Raw genomic sequence first — 20,333 nt, forward strand, 5'->3', positions numbered from 1 at the left:
AAAGCCTTTCATGTTGGTGCATATTAACAAGAAAGCTTGCCTTAGGAGAGGCTTTTTGATTGAGGTTCTTCCTTATTTTAATACAGCCAATGCCGGTTGGTATATCCAGCTTTACCAAAAGAAAACATCTAATCTTTAAGCCGGAGAAGTAAACTAAATAAATAAAAAAAGCAAGCCCTTAGCAAATCGATTTTTTTTTTTCCCCCCTCCCCTTAACCCATCTTTTATCTTTCATGTGGTAAAGCCCCTGGGTATTGCAAAGAAAGGTAAATGCTCTAGGAAAACACAAGCATGTGTGCATTGAAATAGTCAGGAAACTGAATTTGCTTTCTGTGGAAAATGATATTAATCACTGAAACCTTTGCTAAAGCAACATAAGCATGCTTTCTTTTTCTTTTTCTTTTTTTTGTTTTTTCCCCTCAAGTTGCAAAATCTGAAAATAAAGTTGAGCCTGTCGTTTTTGACACATGCAATGGGAAGCACTCCAGAAGGCTCATGTGCAAATTCGCAGGAGGGGGAGCAGCCAAGGGTGCTGTACGATGTGCATGATCCCTATTACCTACTGAAGGAAAAATAACGAGCTTCAATGCTCAATCGCTCTTCTAGTGACAATCTTTTGCAATTGTTTCAGTCTACATACAGAAAGCAAGGGGAGGCAAAATGTCATAATATGCACTTGTAGAGTGAAGATGAGATCATAACACGATCAGGTCCGGGAGGGTGTGCAGCTAGAACAGATACAGCACTGCCTCTGGGTCATGATTTCACCCCATCCCTCTTATTTAACCAAGAGACTATACCAGCTTAAGAAGATCTCTCAAAAATCAGTGTAGCTTCATTGGCCCCAGTGGAGGTACGCGTAGATAAGCCACGGTTCTACCACGAGCTGTTGTGTGCAGTCTTCATGTTGGGCAGTTAATTGCTTGATGAGAGCAATGAAGCTGGATTTCACATTGTCAGGGGCAAGGATTCCTACCTCAGCATCCACAAAAAATGCTGTCCCACCTCATGGTGTTGGCATGGCTGAAGTGTACAGAAAAGCCAGTTGAATTAGACCAGAGGGAAAATCTGGAAGTGCAAGTGGTACAGATACTCGAACTGAAAAATAGCTGTTAAAAAGAAACACTCTTAAGTACTTTGGTATTAAAATTGCTTGTAAAGGCCAGCAGAGAAAAAAAAAACAACACAAAGATGGATCAGGGTACGCCAACAAGATCACAAGGGGGTTTCAGAGTTGGGCATCTCTGCTTCTTTAGGCCCAGACTAGTTTGAGGGTGCTCCTTTCATTTATACTGGCTCCACTCAGAGCAGTCCTCCTCCCCTTTTCTCCTTCCGTTTGGCCAGTAGATTTTACCTTGGCAAATGCTTTCAAATGTTACAGGCATGAAAATCGGTATCATTTGCACGGTATCATAATGACTGGAGTGGTTTGGGACTAGGAGGGAGGAGAGCAAGGCATCAAAATGAAAACAGGGCTCAGATTCTAAGTTCCAGTGTAGCACTTAAAATAATTAAAATGTTTATTTGAAAGTCAAAACAGCCTCAGTCATAAATAACTATCCATCCCTCAATTGATTGTGTCGAGTCCTGACCGAGAGCTCTGGGAATAAGGTTTATTTGCTCCCTGTTGGGATTAATCCATAAATGTAGTCTCCACATGGAACTCATCAGGTCTTTGCTTCCTCTTCATTAGCCTCCATGGAACTGGAGGGTAGCCTGAATAAGATGAAAATTAGGATAATATATTTTCAGAGAGAAAAGGTCTGTCGATCTCTAATTTGTGTTTCAGGACCATAATGCTGTGGCAAATTCCCCAAATTATGTTGTCTGAGAAACCAATGCTTGTTATGCTTGCCGTATTTGAAGTTTGAATGCAGCAACTACATCTTTTTCTTAAAGCCTCCAAAGCTAATTGCAGTCTTAAACTGGCTAGATTGACTCCCAGGCTCCCTTCTATCCACGGTAGAACTTAAAATTCCTTTCTCTTGACAGATCTTTTGGTCTTCTAGCCCAAGGGCTCTGAAATGTCACAGTATGGCCCGTTTCTTATTAAAGAGATCATTTCACTGTAGCCCACCCAATTCCTCCCTCCCTCCCTCTTGTTCTGAACCCCAGCTCTGATTAGAGGGCAAGCGCAAAAATATACTTTCTCTCCTCCTGAGACCTTTGTAAAATTTTTTCATCATATTTGATGAAAGAAGTTATTTTAATCCAGACTCCAAACAGAAATGGCACAGATTTTGGGTTTTTTCATAATTTCTGTTTGAAAGTGTCTTAACAATTACATCAACCATTGAAAAACACACTGTGGCAAAAGCTGGAGTAAAGGAGCTTTACTGTCACTGGAAAATGCTGAAATACTCAATCTGGTTTGAAATTGTCTTTATTATGTCTTTTGAAGGTGGTAGCTACAGCATTTGTTGGTATGTCCTCAGAAAACATTTTTGTCTAGACAATTTTGCAACGTATCAAGCTGCAATTTTTATCACTTCAAAATTCTAGCCCCCTTAAAGTACTGTTTGTTAGGATTTAATAGTATGTTAAGAAAGCCAATTAGTAAGCATTGAGAGGGTCCCAAAGACCTTGAGAATTTTGTGCTGGTTCTGCTGTTTGGCTTTAGTCTCGGGTCCTGCATTTGCCTGAAGTCCATAAGCTGCATGCTCCGTTATTTTCGTGTCCCAGCTGTCATTCAATGCTACAGCTGTCACAAAACACAACTTACAAAGTGGCATCTGTGTAAAGGGTGCTGCTATAGTTTAAAGCTCTTTGGTGCATTTTAAGTTGATTTTATGATGCAAGTCATTGCCCCTAGTAATGGGTCTCAAAAGGATATTTTCCTTCTAAGTACTAATATACAGTTTATTGCACTTTTCTATATGATTCCAGCACTTTGTTGTCATTGCTGTTGTAAATAATTAGTTTTTACTCTAAGTGTCCTTGCTGTTTATTCACTTCTTTGGAAAAATGTACTTGAAGAAAAAATTCTCACTTGCTGTTATTCTTGTATCACTGCTATACATCTGGCAGTTTCCCGGTGAGTTAAATCTTTACAATCCTAGGAAGGCAAGTGCTGTACTTCTCCACTAATTTAAGCTTCCCTGCTAAGCCCCATCAGTTCTTTGTGAGGCTCGCAGTCTGTGTGGCTCACAAAGCCACGGGGCCCTCCCGCTTACAGTAGAGACCTAATGTGATCTTCCTGGCTGCAGCACTGCAGCCCTCCAGCCTTTCCACCAGCTGGGTTTAAAGACTAGTTTTGGTCTTTTAGCTGCAACATAGATAGAAATTTGGAGCATGTCTGTAAGCTCCTCTGAATGCTCTTAATGCTATGTGATTTTTTTTATAAAGGCAGGTGTCCCAGCACTTGTTTGCTTTAGTTCATCCTCACAGAAAGTTGTGTTTGTGAACTTGTATTTAAGAGGGCTCCAAGGTGGCTGTCCAACACACTTCTGCACACTTTCAAAATCGTCTCCTCCACTCATGCAGGCCGATGTTCACAGTGGATCTGAGATACATGTGTATGTGCTTCGTGGTTACTAGAGAGGACTCCCTAGAAAATACGATTTTTGAGAAATCAGTTACACAAAGGAATGGAGTCAGGGCCAGATGGCAGGGATGCTTCACCCCAACTTGGGAGGTACTCATGGGACAGCCGCACACTCATTCGCATGGGGCTGTGTAATCAGATAAATCAATTAGCAGATGTCAGTGTAGTTAACAGAGCAAGCAACAGTAGCATAGATGTTTTACTGTGGTTATAGCAGAGAGGGCTGCCTTTGTTTTCACTGATGGATAACCACCCAACTGGATGCACCTGGATCAGCTTTTCTGGGCCTTGCAGGGCAGGAGAGGGCTCTGCCTTTCCCAAATCGCGCTTTTTGAGTGTTGTCACCAGGTTCAGATGTTTGTCCTTGCCAACCTGGAGGTGTTTAGGGAGAGGGGTGGTTTGTGAACTAGGATGTGGAGTAGGTCCTTGTCCTCTGAGCACATCCCATCAGTTTGGCGATCTTTTTTTTATAATGATCTTTGGTGCTGACAGTTCAGCCCTGGGAGTATTATTTGCCTTTTCTTTGTGAGCTAACACCGGAAAAAAGTAATCTGTAACTCACACGGTGATGAATACTGTTTATTCTGTGGCAGGCATTGACATCCTGCCAGGGTACCTCTGCTCTGTTGCATCCCTCTGTACCACTGTCATGATGATGTGTTGTACTGAGTCAAACCAGATGGTGCTGTCCAGTCTCTGTTCCCCCAGGTCCCACCTGCCCCTGAGGGTCAGGGCTCAGAGAGTCTTAATTGTCCTGACCAGGCTCTCCAAAGGCCCCATTACAGCTCAGCCCAGGGCCCTCAGTCTTGGCCTGACCTGCATCATAGGTTACCAGTCTCCCACCCCATCTGCTGGTGGGGTGGGACTTTGGACCACACTGTAGCTGCGTCTCCAGCCCTGTGCCTGGTCTTGTCCCCTTTTGCTCCTGATGGGAGCCCCTAAATGGGCCCTGTGCCTGGTCTATCCCTTTGCCATGTGGGGGATGACTACAGCACCCAGGTACGCTCACCTGGCTCAAACTCTGTGCGACAGTGCCCTGCATGGGACAGCCCCGCTTGCTCTTAGTTGGAGATTTAAAAAGATGGAGAACACTTGATTAGTTTTTCTTCTGCTTTATTTCTTGATGTCCTGTACCAGGATGGGGGAGAAGTACTACGAGGGGCCTTCAGCTATAAATTCTGCAATCATGGCCTTCTTTTGATGTTGACATGCTTAGTAGTTGTGTTCTTGGACTGTGTTGATACTGATGTGCACCTGCTTTTGGAAAACATTGCTAAAGCCTCTCTTAGGAAGGCATTTCTAATACAGAAGTCCTTGGTGAAAAGTAAGGTAGAAATATCAACTTGGGCAGAGATATGAAGGGGAAAGAAAACAGTAGAAATCCCACCTCAGTGGTTTTTTGGAGGGATGGGAACTGAACCTGAGTGCAGACTTTGATCTGCCCTTGTTGTAGGAGCTCTGACTTTTATTGTATATTTTATTTGATTGTTTTTCCTGGTGGGTTAATTTTTTTAACAGCTTTCTGAGCACGGAGTTGGTTGGCTGATGAAATGGTTGGCTGGCAATGAAACCTATGCTGTTCCTCAGAGCATTTTTTTCCCTATATGGACTTTTTATTCATTCATACAGCAAACAACTTGCAGACACTGACAAAGTTGACTTCACAGCACCCAAGGTTTCTAGCTGTCCATTGATGGGCCCCGCAGGCCCAATATCAGCTGGTTTCTTTGTTCCTCTCTTGTGTATGTGGCACTGGAAGGAGAAATGAGGCACAGTGTGTGTGACTTGACACCACTAGGACATCAACAACAGACCTAAGAACTGAAGCTACCTCCTCTGTATCTCAGTCTGATGCTGTACTCTTAAGACTCCTTAATTCTTACTAAAGGATGGTTTGTACCCTCCAGAACATGAAGACTGCAGTCTGGTTTTGCAGCTGAGTTTGGTGCCAGGACCTTTTCATGCTGTGCTCTGGAGTGGAGCTGCAATAGAAGGAAGCCCTGCCAAGGTGCTCCACGGTGTGGGTTGCACAGAAAGAATTTACAGCAGCAAAACACCATTGCAATCACAAAGCCAAGCCTCAGATGCTAGGAAATGTGCAGCATTTCATCAGTCTTAGTCTTGTCTATGTTTTTATCCATGGCTCTACATCTGGCTGATCTTTTGCTTGTCCACCCTGCTTGCCCGTTGCTCTTACATGCCTGTGCTCCTGCCCTCAGTCTCCCTTTTACAGCTACTCTCCTGATTTTTTCTTTCTTTGACATTTTTCTGCAAAGTCAGTCACAGCCTCACTGACTAGCTCCTGCCTCCAGGCTCTTTGCTGATGAATCCCATCTTTTGCCCTGCTCCACCTGCCCTTGCATGGCAAGCTCTCTGATCCTCTCTGCTTTCGCATGAGTGCATCTCTTTTGCCCTCTCCTTTTCAATCTGGCCGCTCGCTCTTACTTGGTGCCGTTGAAAACAGAGGCTATCTGCCACCAGCTCCGGGATCCAGTGATCCCAGAGCTGCAACAGAAAGGAAAAAAATGTCTGCAAATTTATTTGCTAAAATGTAAGCTGTTTCTAGTCAGCAGAGCAAATTGTACCTGTATGTGTGTTCCTTTGCACTCCTCCTCCCCCTTCAGAATCTTACAGTTCCCCAGTTCTAGAGGTGTTTTCACAGAGGCTGTTTCTGACTACATTGCTTCAAATTGTGGGAGCAGTTTTCTAAGAAAGACCATCATCAAACTGGGAGGGGCGGGGGGGGGGGGAAGTGTTTCTTCCATGCTTCATTTTTGAAAACTGCTTGCTTGTTTTGGCAGATGCCGAGCTAGATACGTGGGATGGAAATTGTGGGGTTTTCTCTACACCACCATTGGCAATGTCATAAGCACCTGAAGGACTTGCAGTAGAAAAGTTATGGCAGGCCACACAGCCGGGTGGATGTACAGAGAGCTGGCCTTGGATAAAAGCAGTCCAAGCAGATTCTGGCAGATTTCTGCTACTAGGGGCTTCACCCCAAAATTACTGGAAAGGATTTGGTGTTGGTACTTTGCACATCACGTGCGAGTTGTTCTACAGCAACCGCAGTGTATCCAGAGCGTGCATGTGGCTGCTACCAGCTGATCTCCTCAGCCCCGATCCGTGGGTGCTTCTGGCTCCTGCCTCGAAGGATGCTCGGCAGCACCCAGGCAGCGCTGGTGCCAGGAGCGCGTCCTGAGCGTGGGGAGAGGCACGAGGAGGGGAGGCAGTGGTATGGCATCAGTGTGAGAGGTGGGAAGAAGTGGTTATCAGGTTTGGAAGGGCTCCGGACAGCTGGTCTGATGGCGGGAGACCCGTCTGTGACAAAAACAAGCCTCGTGCATTTCATTAAGACTTTCAAAAGCCCCAGTCCCTTCTGTCTGTCACAAAGCTGGCGGAGCTGTGATCAATGCCAGCACTTGTCCTGCAGGCCTGTGACTTTGTGCTAGGTTAGCTCCTGACACATGCTGCATCATCAGCAAAAGGACCATTAATTCAGGTGTGCTCCTTCAAAGACCATTCTTACTTGACTACCTCAAGCAAATATTGGTAGGACACTGTGTTGCATGGCAGGAGTGGGGATAGCGTGAGAGGAGAGAGCGATGTGCTCCCGTGCCCCACGGTAACAGAGACGGCCTTGTGGTTTCCTCCAGTGTTTGGGAAACGTACACAGCATCTTCCGCGAGCTCAGAACACACGTGGGTCTGCCATTCAGTCCAGGCTCACAGTGTACGACAGCCTGAGCCTCCCAGATGCAAGGGGCTTCGGCACACCCTGGCTAGTCACTTCCCTGCTTGGGCTTTCACAGCTCCATTGAAAAGCCCGTCTTTTCCCCCTGGCACCTCAGAGATGTTTGCCTTGCACAGTTTGTCGCCAAGACCCTGCAGTAATTTCACACACTCCTCTAATAAAGTCCTCTGAGGCTGTCATGTATTTTCATGTATTTTCCCTATTATTTCTCCCTGCTTGAGCCTTTCAGATAATTGATGATACTTTAGTTAATCATTTTCCCCCTCTTTTGTTCACCAGGTAGCTCAGCCTTGAAGGGATCCTTTTCATTTAGAATCCGTGTCTTCTCTTAAGTAATTGATCACTGTGCACCCGGGGACATCCAATTCACAGCCGAGTGGGATCAGCCTTCATGAATAATCAAAACGCCGTAGCCGTGCTGCTGCAGGAGTGCAAGTGGGCCCTGGATGCGCTCCTGTCGGCCAAGGCTGACACATGCGAGGAAGATGAGCGAGAATACCGGCGGTGCCAAGGTGAGGTCCCCAGGAGAGGCGGCAGGACCACGGCAGCAGCGGCCAGTCCGGAGCCCTGCCCTATTTTTGTTCTCCTGGCAGATGAGTGTCAAGAGATGCCTGGATTTCGAGGCCATGAATGGGATGCGGGCTACAGGCAGGCAGGGAAAGAAGCCCACTTTGTTGCAGTGAATTGCTGTCAGTTCTAATTTTAGGCTTCAGTAAACATGAGGCTGCAAGGAACAGTTCAGTTTGGGAAGAACAATGCCTGAAAGTTTGCTGATGCACATAAATTTCAGTTATTAAAAAAAAAGAAAAAAGAAAAAAAGGATACAACTTCTGAATAAGGGCACATATTTCCTCTTCTTTCATAGGAACTGGGGGAGGGCCTTTACTGTTTGTCAGCTTCTCCTAATATATTAAGGAGCTCATTGCCTGAATCTTTATCTTGTAAAATGTGCGTGACCTCTATAAGTGGTGTCCAAAGAAAAAAAATCTTGCAATATCTCTCCTGAAAAGAAAATCCATGTGGGCTAATGGCTGGAATAAATAACCAGGAGAGGAAGCAGTATTTAGTGAGAGCTGTAATAGAAGAGTTCTTCATTTGTTTTAATGCTGGCATTACATGCTGGAAGCCAATATTTATTTAGGTATCGCTGTGGTGCTTTGACAGTGGTTTGTAAAAATATTGCTTGTTTCTTATTTCCAGTGGAAATCCCGTTCATGTCAATCACTAAAGGGTGTAATACGCTCGGTTCAGTTTTCTCTAGATTCAGACTTTCAGAGGGCTACATAACTTAATTACCACAGCTTTTTTATTCACAAAATAAAAGCCACATTTAAATCGCTGGACTTGTTTGAATTAGACCTTTTCGGTGCAGGCCAGGGAGGTTATGTATTCCTTTCTGCCACACGGAAAAATAACTTCAGGAAATATGGAAGAAGAATATAGCAAAGCATGAAGGTGAAATTTCTGGGGGAAAAAAAAAAATAAGGGCATCAGGAAAAAAAAATCTAGTTATGTGCAGATTTTCCTTTGCATGACACTTTTGCAGTACTGTCTGTTTTTCAGTTTAGTGTTAATAATGTTTGGGTTTGGTTTGCATGAATGACTCGGCCATAATGTTAATTTGATCTTTAAAATCCTTTGTTTGTCTCAGAGCGCGAAGCCGTTGAGAATATGTTTTTCTGAACATCCTTGTTCTTGCTGGGAGGTCAGCTGCCTTTTTCTGAAGCACCTAAGTCTGTTTGCGGTGGAGGGTGGTGTATAGGTTTCTGTTATGGATACTGGAAGATTTTTCTCTTCTTTTCTTGTTTTCAACAAAGAGTACTTTGTTTTTTTCACCACAAATTCTTTTAAGCTTTATTATGGCTCTTTAGAATAGGCTCTTGAACTCCTAATCAGGTAGCGCTTTTTTCCCCCCTCATCCTCCTCCCTCCTTTTCTCCTATTAAATACCACAAAGTATGAGAAATAATCAGTTTAGTTCCAGATAAGGTAAATCAGTGCCCTTATAATCACTCAATTAGACACGGTCCTTCAGGTAAACTGCTTCAGGAAATGGGCGATCAGAGCCCGAAGTGAGGGCTCCGGCTTTTCCGAGGGACCTGTTCCTCTCAGCTGCCTGGAAGCAGAAAGAAAAAAAGCCCAGCAGCGGGGCGGCGACAGCGACATTAATAACCGCTGGGGCTCTCAGCCCGGGAAGGCTCCTCGCACGCCGGCGTCTCCGGGCTCCGGAGAGCCCCTTTTCCCCTGGCAGGTGGTTCGGAGGCAGCGGTGCCGGGCGGCGGGTCCACATGTGCCTCCCGCAGAACGGCGACATTATCCCAGGGTCACTTCTGGCGGCGGCGCGGGCGGGCTGGGGGGACCCTCCCAGAGCAGGGCGGGGGGTTCTTCACCCCCCTCCTCCCAAAGCAAGGGGGGGTTCTTCACCCCCCTCCTCCCGGCGCTGCCTTTGTTCACCCCGGCTTTCTCAGATCAGGCGCAGGAGGAACTGAAAGCCAAATACACATAAACGGGGGGGAGAGGGGAGAGGAGGAGCAAGTCCTTATCTTGCTTTATCTGAGGGGGCAGAATGGGTGTTAGATGGGTCTGGATTTCTTTTTTTCAGGCTAGAAATCATTCAAATCAACTTCTGAGCCCGTTCAGCCTCTGTTAATTAGCTGTTCTCACACAGGCAATATAAATTCACTATCTGAGAGTAAACTCTTGTCCTGGGAGTTGGATTTTAGGCAAAATCTACAGGAGTGTGTTCACGCTAGCTCCCTAACTGGTTCGTGTGGTTCTAGTGGATGTTCTTGCAATTCAATATCATCTCATTGTCGTTTGCACACTAACTGTGTTTATTTCTGTGCGGTGACGACTAGATGCTGGAGCCAGGCTGGAAGCGGCATCATGCTAGGCTTACATGGATGTCCAGCCCCAAAGATGTCTGAAGGTTCCTAGATCACCAAATCCTTCTGAAAATGTTACACTGGTTTCCTTTTCTAACCAGCTCAACAGTAGCGACTGCTGGAGATGCCTCTTTAAAGAATCAAAGTTCAGTATTAAAGAATTCGGCCATATTCTTTGTTCTTCAGTGCATCAAGTAGGAGGAGGACTGAGGTTTAATTAAGGATAACACAGAAAACAGGAACAAGAGAACAGCAGTAATACCTTTTATGGTTTAGAGAGAATACTAACATCCATGTTATCCCATTATTTCCATAGTTACTGACACTATTACTTTTTCTTGGTTTAACATTATTTAAGTAAGCATGAGTTTGTGTGGGAAAGATTGAATAAGGTGGTAGAGAAGGAGACAGAAAGGCTGTCTGTGTAAGCATCCCATTTGTGTTTCTCTAAATTCTCCCCAAAAGGCCAGTCCTATGGGATCATATGGGTAAACATTATAGTGGCGCGTGCTGTAACTCCCTTCAGGCACTCCCCATTTTTCTTTGGGGAAGATCTTGGGAAGCTCCATTCTTTGAGTACTAACATCCTTCTGACCATTCTACACAGGGGATAAACCCCTCCATTCCTCATTTTGTGCTCCTCGTGATGCAGTGGGTGTCCCTGCTCATGCGCTGATTTTGCAGTGGGAGCCATGAGAAGTGTGAGGGTGGTTGCTTGCTCCCTTCCAGCCCTGCCCCTTGGCCACCTTGCCACGTGTAGAGGGCTGAGCCTCTCTGGACACCGTTTCAGAAGGGCAGGCAAACATGTGAAGCTGTGATGTGCAATGGGAAGCGTGTCCAGAGTTGCAGCAACAAGTGAGTAAACTTGGGCTGGATAAAGTGATATAGTTTTAAGGGTGACTTTTTGGAAAAGGGCCCTAAATACACAACTTCCCACTTTTTCCCAGGAAAAGCATACTGGTGAATGCACAGTAATATGAGCATGACATAGAATCTTTAGGTAGTGCATTTTCTACAGTCATCCATAAAGGATTGATTAAAAAGATGTAGTAATACATCTATTGCATTGCTCTGTTAAAGCAATGATGGTCTCTGAGCAGGTTTTTCCTGAGGATTAATGGCCAGAAGGAGCTAGATCTGCAGCTGATGATCACCATTAGCCCCATCTGGTCAATAATCCCTGTTAATCCACTTTTATTGGCCAAAGGAGCTGCCTGGCTGAGTGGTTAGCACAGCACACACTCAGGCTGCAGTTTCACTGCTGTTTCAGGGAAAATGAATGTGGGCTGCAGCTGAAAGGAAGGGGCAAATCTGGGCCCAGATCTCTAGCTGTGTTCTCCTACTAGCAGTGGCATCCTTAGTCGGGTCAGGTCAGAGATCCAACTGAAGCCACTGGTTATACACTGTGCTGCGAGGCGAAGGGCCAGGCTGAGGAAGGAGTATGCACAGGTCAGCCCAGGCTCAGTGCCTGGGAGCTGGGAGTAGAATCATAGAATTGGTTAGGTTGGAAAGTGCCTTTATGATCACAGAGTCCAACCATTAACCTAGCACTGCCAAGTACACCTCTAAACCATGTCCCTAAGAACCTCATTTACACATCTTTTAAACACTTCCAGGGATGGCGACTCAACCACTTCCCTGGGCAGCCTGTTCCAGTGCTTGACAACCCTTTCGGTGAAGAAATTTTCCCTAATATCCAACCTAAACCTCCCCTGTTTCAACTTTGAGTAGGACAAGAGTACTTTGCCCTCATTAAAAAAAAAAATAAAATCTGTCTTTTGACTCCTTTGTGCTTGGCCTTTCCAGTTGGGAGGTAGGCTGTGCTTCAGGTAGGGTTTGGGAATCCTCAGGTGAAAGGTATGAGGACTGGGGTTTCTGTGCAGCTCCATGCTGGCTGTGCCTGTTGGTAGGAGTGTGCCTGGAGCGGGGGCACCTTGTCCTTTTAACTTCTTTTTAACTTCTGTTGCAAACTGCAAGAGAAAAGCAGAAGCTCAAGTTCCTCAGCTGCCGTGAATTACTTGGCTAAGCTGGCTTCAAGGAAGATGCATCAGCCTCAAAGAGTGAATCTCATCAAAAGGCTTCAGCTGGTGTCTGCCATGCATTCCTGGGCACTGCAGTGTTAATGGTGGTTCCCAAGCACGTGGCTGAAACAATCTTGTCTTGCTATAGCAGTGGTTTCTCTTGTGCTGAGGGAAGGTGTGTCCTGTAGTTTATGGCTGCTACTGTAAGAGTAGGTTGAGTAACTCAAGCCAACAGCATTTTAAATGAATTATCAGTCAATTACTCTCAAGGCTCTGTGCTCGTTATTCATTACAATCCTTTAGATCTTAGTCTAATTGCTGTATATGGTCTGGGTTTCTCTCTCGGTTTGGATGTGGCTTTTCAAGCTGGCTGTGCCACTGGTGCAAGCAAGACCTTAAGGGCAGTCCTGAGCAAGGGAGACGGGTTTCCTGTGCTGTTGGCCCCATTTGCTGTGCCAGGAGTCCTCTCCTCACAGGGGGAGAATGGGTTCCCTCCTTTCTCTCTTGGAGGAGCTCTTCACACCCAGCCAGCTTGACTTCCTGCTAAAAACCTTTTTAATGGCTGATGGCTGCCATTTACCTGCAGGGCAAAGCAGCCAAGGGTTATGGATGACAGGCGAGCTCACCTTCCCTCCTGAAAAGGCTGGTGGCAAGGGCTAAGAGCTGGCAGCAACTGGGAGAAGGTGGGGTGGGAGGGAAGGTATGCTTGTTTGCAGGGTGGGTGTTCTGTGTAACCATTACGGCTGAACAGGCTGCAATATCTTTACCTGTACCTTGACCTTTTCAGCTTTGCTTCCCGAGGACTTAAGGACCCTCCTGGAGGAGGCAAAGGAAATGAAGTGGCCCTTTGTGCCGGAGAGGTGGCAATACAAACAAGATGTAGGCCCAGAAGACAAAACAAACCTGCAAGAAATGATCAGCGCGAGGCTCCCTGATTTGCTGGTATGAAGTTCAACACACCTGTTGCATATAATGTCCCGCTGAGGTACCTGAGGGTGTGCAAAGCCCTGGGAGGCAGTATTACCTGTGGGTTCAGGGGCTTGTTTTTCTGCACTGTAACTGCAGCAGGTGAGGGGCTGCCTGGCAAGCAGAGGTGAGCAAGTCTGTGTTGGGAAGGGACTGCTAACAAAGGTCTAAGGGCCAAAGTAGAGGTGTGGCTTTTATTTGTTTCCATCCTCAGACAAGAGAAGGACCCAGAGGTTACTTTTGCTCTCAGATCTTTTTCACTGAAGTTGCTATGAAGCAACATGTGTGAGTCCTGGTTTCCTCCTCCTTGTGAGACAGCTCATCTCTATGTCACTACTGCTTCTTTAAAGGAGAGGAAGGTCCTGCTCTCCACTGCTGTGTGACCCCAAGGGTGTAAGATCAGTGGCAGTTCTGCCTCACCATTTGGCTTCTGGTCCATTGGCTACGTAGCTCGTGGCCCCACAAGGCTGTTGGTTCGAGGTCTTGCTGGTACCTGCAGTTTTATGTGGTTTCCTGGCACAGAGAAGATCAAATGGATTCAAGCGGTGAAGTTTTGAGTATGTCCAGGCATTTGGCTGCTGCTATGCAAGGAAGAAAGTGCCTAGATGGCAATGACAAAGACATTGTAGAGCAGAGAGCGCTCGCTCTGTCTTGTCTGGAAGTGGTCCCAGGAGCATATAGGGATTGTCCATGTATTGGGCACCCTGCAGAACAACAACCCTGTCCATTGAAGTATGCAGCAGCGACTTTGACTTTTTATGCTGTTTCTACCCACTTTTGTGGTCAACCCATGCTAGTTTGGGCACTTGCTTTTTCAGTTCCTCTAGTTTCACAGGGCAGTTCTGGTTCTATTTCCACTAAGACAATGTTTACCTCTTCCCTGAAGAGCCAGCATTATAATAAAAATTAAAATGCAAAATCTTTACAGTAAGTTTTACAAAAAACATGAGTTTGAAGAGAGTGATGTTCCTTGTTTAATTCAGTGCAGCTAGGAGGCAGTGAGGATTATTGACTTTATTAGGGCTTGCACAATTCATCACCTGTTTTTCTCTTTTTCAAGAAAATTACTTGACAGGATCCCTCTGGGGACTAAAGCTGGCCAAAACCTAGGCAGGAAAGGGAAGAATTTAATGTGACTTCTCCTGCGATTAAAGGATACTTAGCTATGTAGGAGTTGCAGGATCCAAATGGTGCATGGGAATTCTGTCCTGTAAGGAAGGGCTGTCAAACTGTAACTACTCCTACATCTATACAGTCCTAAAATTACATTCGGCCCTTTGAAGGCAACCGTGAGGCTGATGGGGCCCCCGGTGAAAATGAGTTTGACGCCCCTGCTGTAAGGTGATGATCAGTTTGAGCTTGAAGATCAGAAAGCAGCAAGAAATGTGGATTGCTTTTTGCTTTTCTGATTTTCTTGGTGGCACGTCAGACATGACCTGTAGCAATCAGAGGACTCCCTTTTCAGCGGTAAACTGAGTCTCTAGGCTAATGAGTATCCCTTTGGCAGGGCAGACATGAAGTAAAGATGAGGCTTGTGAGGGGGTTTTTGTGCTTACAGTGGTGCATGTCTGAAGCCAACACAATCCCAGTCCTGATGGGAAGGGGCAGTTCGGCCTGAAAATCTGGTGGCTGGGGTAGGGAGAGTCTGACCCCACTGAAATCCATCTGCAAAACTGCTGTTAACTCCAAGGTGGCCGGGAGATTTCACCTGCTTCAGAGAGAGCCCTGCCCAAGTAAGGCCAGCAAGTTTTGTTTGAGGATGGAGATTACTTTTAATAGCAATGAGAGGCTCAGAAAAGCCAGCTGCAGGGCTGTCAGCCCCAGTGTCCCATCGCCAGCATCCCACATTACGGGAACCCAGAGTTTGCTGGGGGTGGGCAGGCGGGGAGCGGCTGCTGCTGGGGTATTTATTTTCTTTTTCTCTTTGGTGTGTGTGGCCTTAGACAGAAATTTATGGCAGAGGTTGACCTCCTTTACAATCCCCACACAGCACTCTAACTTTGGAGCGTTTGTCTGCTCTCTCCCAGGATAAACACCTGCAGTAAACTCCCTGAGAGACCTGGCTAGATGGGAGATTAATGTGGCTGTAATAGCAGAGCACTATTTGCAGCATTATGCCCTCTCCCCAGGTAGATGGATCTTTTCTGAGATGATACCAATTATTTATTGCTGAAACATCTGTTGATAACTGCAGCTGCCTTTGTTAAACAAAGCATATCGTGGGGTCATAGACTATAGGGACCTAAAATCCTACCGCATGCTAGTTTTAGACTATTCACCGACACCCCCTGAAGTCCATTGGTTACTGTTGTCTTCAATGTTTCATCCTGCAGTTAAAAATACCTTGTAAACATTGTGCTGCCTTTCCCCATGTGCTTTGAAGTATTATTTCATCTTCATTGGTAATTTATATTCCAGTGCCATTGTACCATGGGAAAAAGGGAAAACCTTTTTTGTTTTCCATTTAATTGTAGATAGACTGACATTTTGACCTGTATTATTAGTATTACTCAGTAAAAGGGATTTTTTTTCCCCTTCATCCATTCCTTCCCCCCCACCCTTTTTTTTTTTAAATAAAATTTCAAGGCAGAGCAAAGGCTGCTTCAGTTGTTTGAATGAAAAGCTGGGGGGGAGAAATGAGGCTGAAGAGAAGTGATTACAGTGTGATGAGGAAAGATAAAAGTCTGAACAACTTTTTTCTTCTCTCTTTTTTTTTTTTCATGAGACACAGAAGGATAATTTAATTCCCTGAAGGAAAAAAATAAGTCTTTGTCGATTTATTGTTCAGAAAAACCTTTAAATTTTTTCATCTCTGTTTATTTTAATTTGCCATGCTTACAATAAGCTCATAAACCGTAATTCATTATATTTTAAAAGTGCTTTGAGATCCATGAATGAAAGGCACTTCATTACCATAACACACTGGCGGTGTTACGAGGAGGCCGAGCGGGCAACCAGCGCTCACCATGAGGATGTTTTACTCTGCGAGTAGGCTGAAAAGCTCCATGAGACCAGCACAGTGAGTAAGCGGATTAGGCTTTGGCTTCAAGGGTTTGCCTTAGTGTCGCACTTTAAAAAGTGGGATACCCATTGCTGGCGGCTGCATGCTAGTTTAACATGTCAAGAAGGCAAAGCCACCTGCACCTGCATCCTTTTAAAGTACTCTTCTTCACCTCTGCTGTGGGATGCTCGTTACTTCTACACGCTGACTGAGGCAGTAAGAAAACATGGCAAAAACAGCTCAGAGGGTGGTAGGAAGCAGCAGGCCGGGCTTTCCTTGGTACTCTCGCTGCAGCCTCAGTTCAATGGGAGTTGTGCTGCTGCTGCAGCAGATTCTGGCAGTGGATGCAAACATATTTTTTTTAACTCTTCTCTCTGCACTATATGAAATTACTGAACCTCCCCAGGGATTTTGAGGCAACGGATTTATTGTAATCCTTGAGGTAAATCAGCACTTCTGGTTTTACAAAATCTTTGCATCTTATAGAAGACAGGGTATTTTGGCTTTTTTGCGGCGGTATGGTTTTAGTTTTTGTTTTCTCTGCCAGGTGTTCACCAACTAACACAAAGGCCACCCCAGTTCAACAAGCTCAACATACTGTTTGCCACATTTTCCTAGCAGGTTTTAAGAGAGCCTCCCTGTTCACTGCTATTGGGTAGCAAACCAGACCCATCCTGCAGCCCTCCCTCTCAGCCCGAACGCCCCTTTAGTGGGAATCTGCACTAAGGCTTGAAGGGCAATAACCAACATTTGTATCCAAAGCAAAAACTAGGAAGCACTGGGATTTTTGTTTTTAACATCAGAGCAAAATCAGAATTGTAACGGGATCCTTGTTGACAAATATAAATAAGGAGGGATTACTTTTTCTCTGTATCTAACACATGCTCTGTGGGGTTAGGACTGGGGCTGCAGTTCCAAAACGGAGGCTGCCGGGGTGAACCTTCCTGCAGACCTCTTGTGTGTGAAGGGATGGAAATGTCCTTACGCTCAGTTAATTGCCAGCCAATAGAGGGCAACATGTCCATATACACATAGGCTTTGATCCCACAAACCCTATTGCGGGTTTCATTGAAGGACAACTCTATGCACACAAGTAGTTGTCTTGTGGGGTTATCCATGCAACATTGATATTTTAATTATTTTTTGCAAGATCAGAGCCTGTTTTCAAACCTATTGCAATGATGCAGGGCTTCACTTTAGTTTTATCGTATGTATCAATAGTTCCTGTTCCTAGGCTCGGGCATTCGGCCCTGGACCAGGATCTGCTGAGTAGGTACAGTAAAAACACAAAAGGAAAGTCCCAGCTTCGAAGATTTCATCATCCAAGGGCTTGCCTGTGGAAAGATACTGGGGAAAATCACCTGCAGTTGATGTTTAAATGCACTATTAAAATGTCCTTAAATCTGTGGGGGACACCGGCCTCTGGATTAAAGGTGTCTGTCAGGTCTCCTCCAGCTGTGCGCAGCGGGTCACAGGGACCCCTCACCCCAGGGGGTGCTGGTGGTGCTGTGCTACCGGGGCTGCCCAAAAGCAGGGCTCCTGCGGGTACCTCCGCACCCGCTGCAGGGAGCTGTGCAGGCTGACCCCGCGCTCCCTGCCATGCGGAGGGAGAAGTGGATCCTGGCCCCGCTTGCGTAGAATCTCGTTGGAGTTAATGAGAATATTGGAAAAACTAGAAAATAGGTCCCCGCAGCCCTTGCCTGGGCTTTGGCTAATTACATGCTGGTGGATTATCATTAGGGAAACCGTTCTGAGGGACCTGCCCTGAGTGCCCTTAGATCTGTGTGGCACTTGAGAGGTGGGAGCTTTTGAAAAAGAGCTAAAGAAGGGCCTAAGGATTTAGTTTTCTTCTCTTTCTACCTGTTGGTGTGGTAACAGGAGAATTAAAGCCCTAAATCGTAGCCCTGGGATCCTAGTTGTTCAGGCTGACCTTTTGCTACCTGCCTCATAAGAGCTCTCCTTGGGTGATCTTAGTGGAACGGAGAGTGACATACAGGACAGCTGGGGCTGTGGGCTGAATTCAGCACGAGAGGGAACTGGTGGTATCCCAGTCTCCCTTACGATGCGTGATCTCTGTCGCTTTGTAAATGAGAAGTATCAGAGCTGAGGTCTTGTCAGCGCGGAATGGCAGCTGTCTCATTTGTCACTTATGATGCCCTGGGCTGGGAATGCTGCGCTCCTGGCAAAACTGCAGGATGAAAGCAGGAGAGCTTCAGCTGTGCGGGGTGACTGCCCTGATGCTGCCAGCCTGTAGTGCTGCAAAGCACTTGGTCTTCCACTGCCTATGTGGGAAAACTGCAGCAGAATTTATGTGGAGCACCAAATAAAGTCTGATCCTGGGTGCCCATGGAGATATCAGTTCGCTTTGCTTACGTGTAGGGTTTCCTGTTCTCCAGTGCAGCTTTGTGAAGCGTTTCCTTCCTGGAAAATACCTTAAATGTATTACTGAGATGGCTATGTTGTGTTTTCCTTCCAAAGTAAATTACTTCTCAAATGGATTTCTGTTTTGAGAACACAGATTTAGGAAAGAGACTCCTGGAATTTTAGCTGATTCTAACAGTCTTGATGCTGCCCTCTCAGAGGGGTGGTTCTGTCACTGGCACTTAGCTCTTTGTGAGTATTAAAATATGTCCTTCAATATAGTCTTTTAATGTACCACAGGGAATCATCACAATAGTTTATAGTCTAGAGCTTGAGCATGGTAGGACAAATCAGGGCCACAAAATTATTGCTGCACCTATCCTTAGTAAGAAGTAAAAATGAAGCCCTCTTGCAGATGATTTTGGTTACCCCAAATCGCTACTGCCTTGTCAGGTAACAAGGCCCATAGGAACTCACACTTGAGGAGCTCCCTCCGCACTTTGTAGGGTTGTTCTTCTGTCCTTGCCCCAAAAAGCTGCTGTTCAGCAGCCTGAGCCACCTGCTGCTTTCCGCCCTCCTGAGACCTCTCAAGTTCCTCACGTAGGTGGTTCTCCCACTTTCCCTCACAGGTAGGTGCACGCCCTTCATCGCCTCTATCCGTGAGCAGCACTGAGAGCTACGTGCAAACGGCAGCTTGTGCAGGGATGGCGCCTTCTCTGCTGGATGTCGATGGCGGTGGGAGGCCCTCGTTGCCCCGCGAGGGATGGGGAGCAGCACGGGAGCTGGTCCTGCCCAAGGGACAATGCAGGCACTGGTCTGCTGGAGCTCTGCTCCCTGCAGATGGCAACGTCCCGCGGAGAGCGGAAGCCAAGGGCAGCATGTGGAACATACCAACAGTAGTAAAATTAAATCAGTGGCAAGTTAAATTGCAAAAAAGGGAGCTATTTATAAAAGTGGGGGTCGTTCTCACTCTAGTACTTTCTCAGTTTGTGAAGCAAGATGTGGTCGGTTGTAAAAAAACCTGACCAATTCTGTGGTGTTTTGAGCTGCTAATAATGGACCTAATGCTGCTGTCATTGAATAAACACCCTTTGCCTTCAGGATGAATAACTTGAGCTAATTAACAGCGTCAGAAGCTCAAGCCATTAAAAAGGGTTCTCTGCTGCTCTGAGCAGAGGGAAAAGTGTCCAGAAGTTTCTTATTCCTCAGTTCGCAGCTATTTACTGTGTGACTTGACTGTCCCGTGTTTCAAGCGTATCCATCTGCACATCACGGACCTGCTTTCTTCTGCCCATCGCAGAGGTGGTAGGAGGCTTAATTCATTGTTATTCGCTGAGTGGGCTCTGATTGCCAGCTGAAAGGCAGAGATTGATAGAGAAGTCCCGTGAGGTGACAGCAGCTTTGGTCTCTTGGAAAGACGGGCTTTGCAAACAGTGCGTGGGGTAAAAGAGTGAGACTTCAGCCAGATCCATTGGTGGTGTGACTCTGTGTTTAATCTGACAGGGGACGAATGTAGGGGAAAAGAAAACCGGGCAATTTGTTAGGGTTCAGTGAAGTGCTAACTAGGAACAGCTCTTGGGAGAGAAATAGAGTACCTGCAAGTATGTGCTACTGACACTCCTGCCCCGTGCACAGAATTAGAATGTCTTTGTTGACTTCTCTCGGGGATTTTTCTAAGATTTTAAAGCTCAGCCACAAATGAAACAAAGAGTGAAATAGTCTGAGGTGAATGGATACAAGCAAACACAGGAGTCCAGAGTGTCTGCAAAACTGTGGAGATACTCTGAAAATGAAATGATTCCTGCC

At 46.0% G+C, this 20,333-nt stretch overlaps 1 protein-coding gene across 1 annotated transcript in view; it reads left to right on the forward strand.

Annotated features, from left to right (window-relative positions):
- Positions 1-7,685: 7,685 nt before the first annotated feature.
- ALPK1 (alpha kinase 1) overlaps positions 7,686-20,333 on the forward strand; it is a 32,444-nt gene continuing 19,796 nt past the window's right edge. Inside the window, exons 1-2 of the mRNA XM_065634472.1 lie at positions 7,686-7,806; positions 12,987-13,141. Coding sequence (XP_065490544.1) covers positions 7,686-7,806; positions 12,987-13,141 — 276 coding nt within the window. The remainder of the gene's footprint in view (positions 7,807-12,986; positions 13,142-20,333) is intronic.

The sequence above is a fragment of the Caloenas nicobarica genome, chromosome 4, assembly GCF_036013445.1.
Source record: "Caloenas nicobarica isolate bCalNic1 chromosome 4, bCalNic1.hap1, whole genome shotgun sequence".
In the NCBI taxonomy this organism is placed as follows: Eukaryota; Metazoa; Chordata; class Aves; order Columbiformes; family Columbidae; genus Caloenas; species Caloenas nicobarica.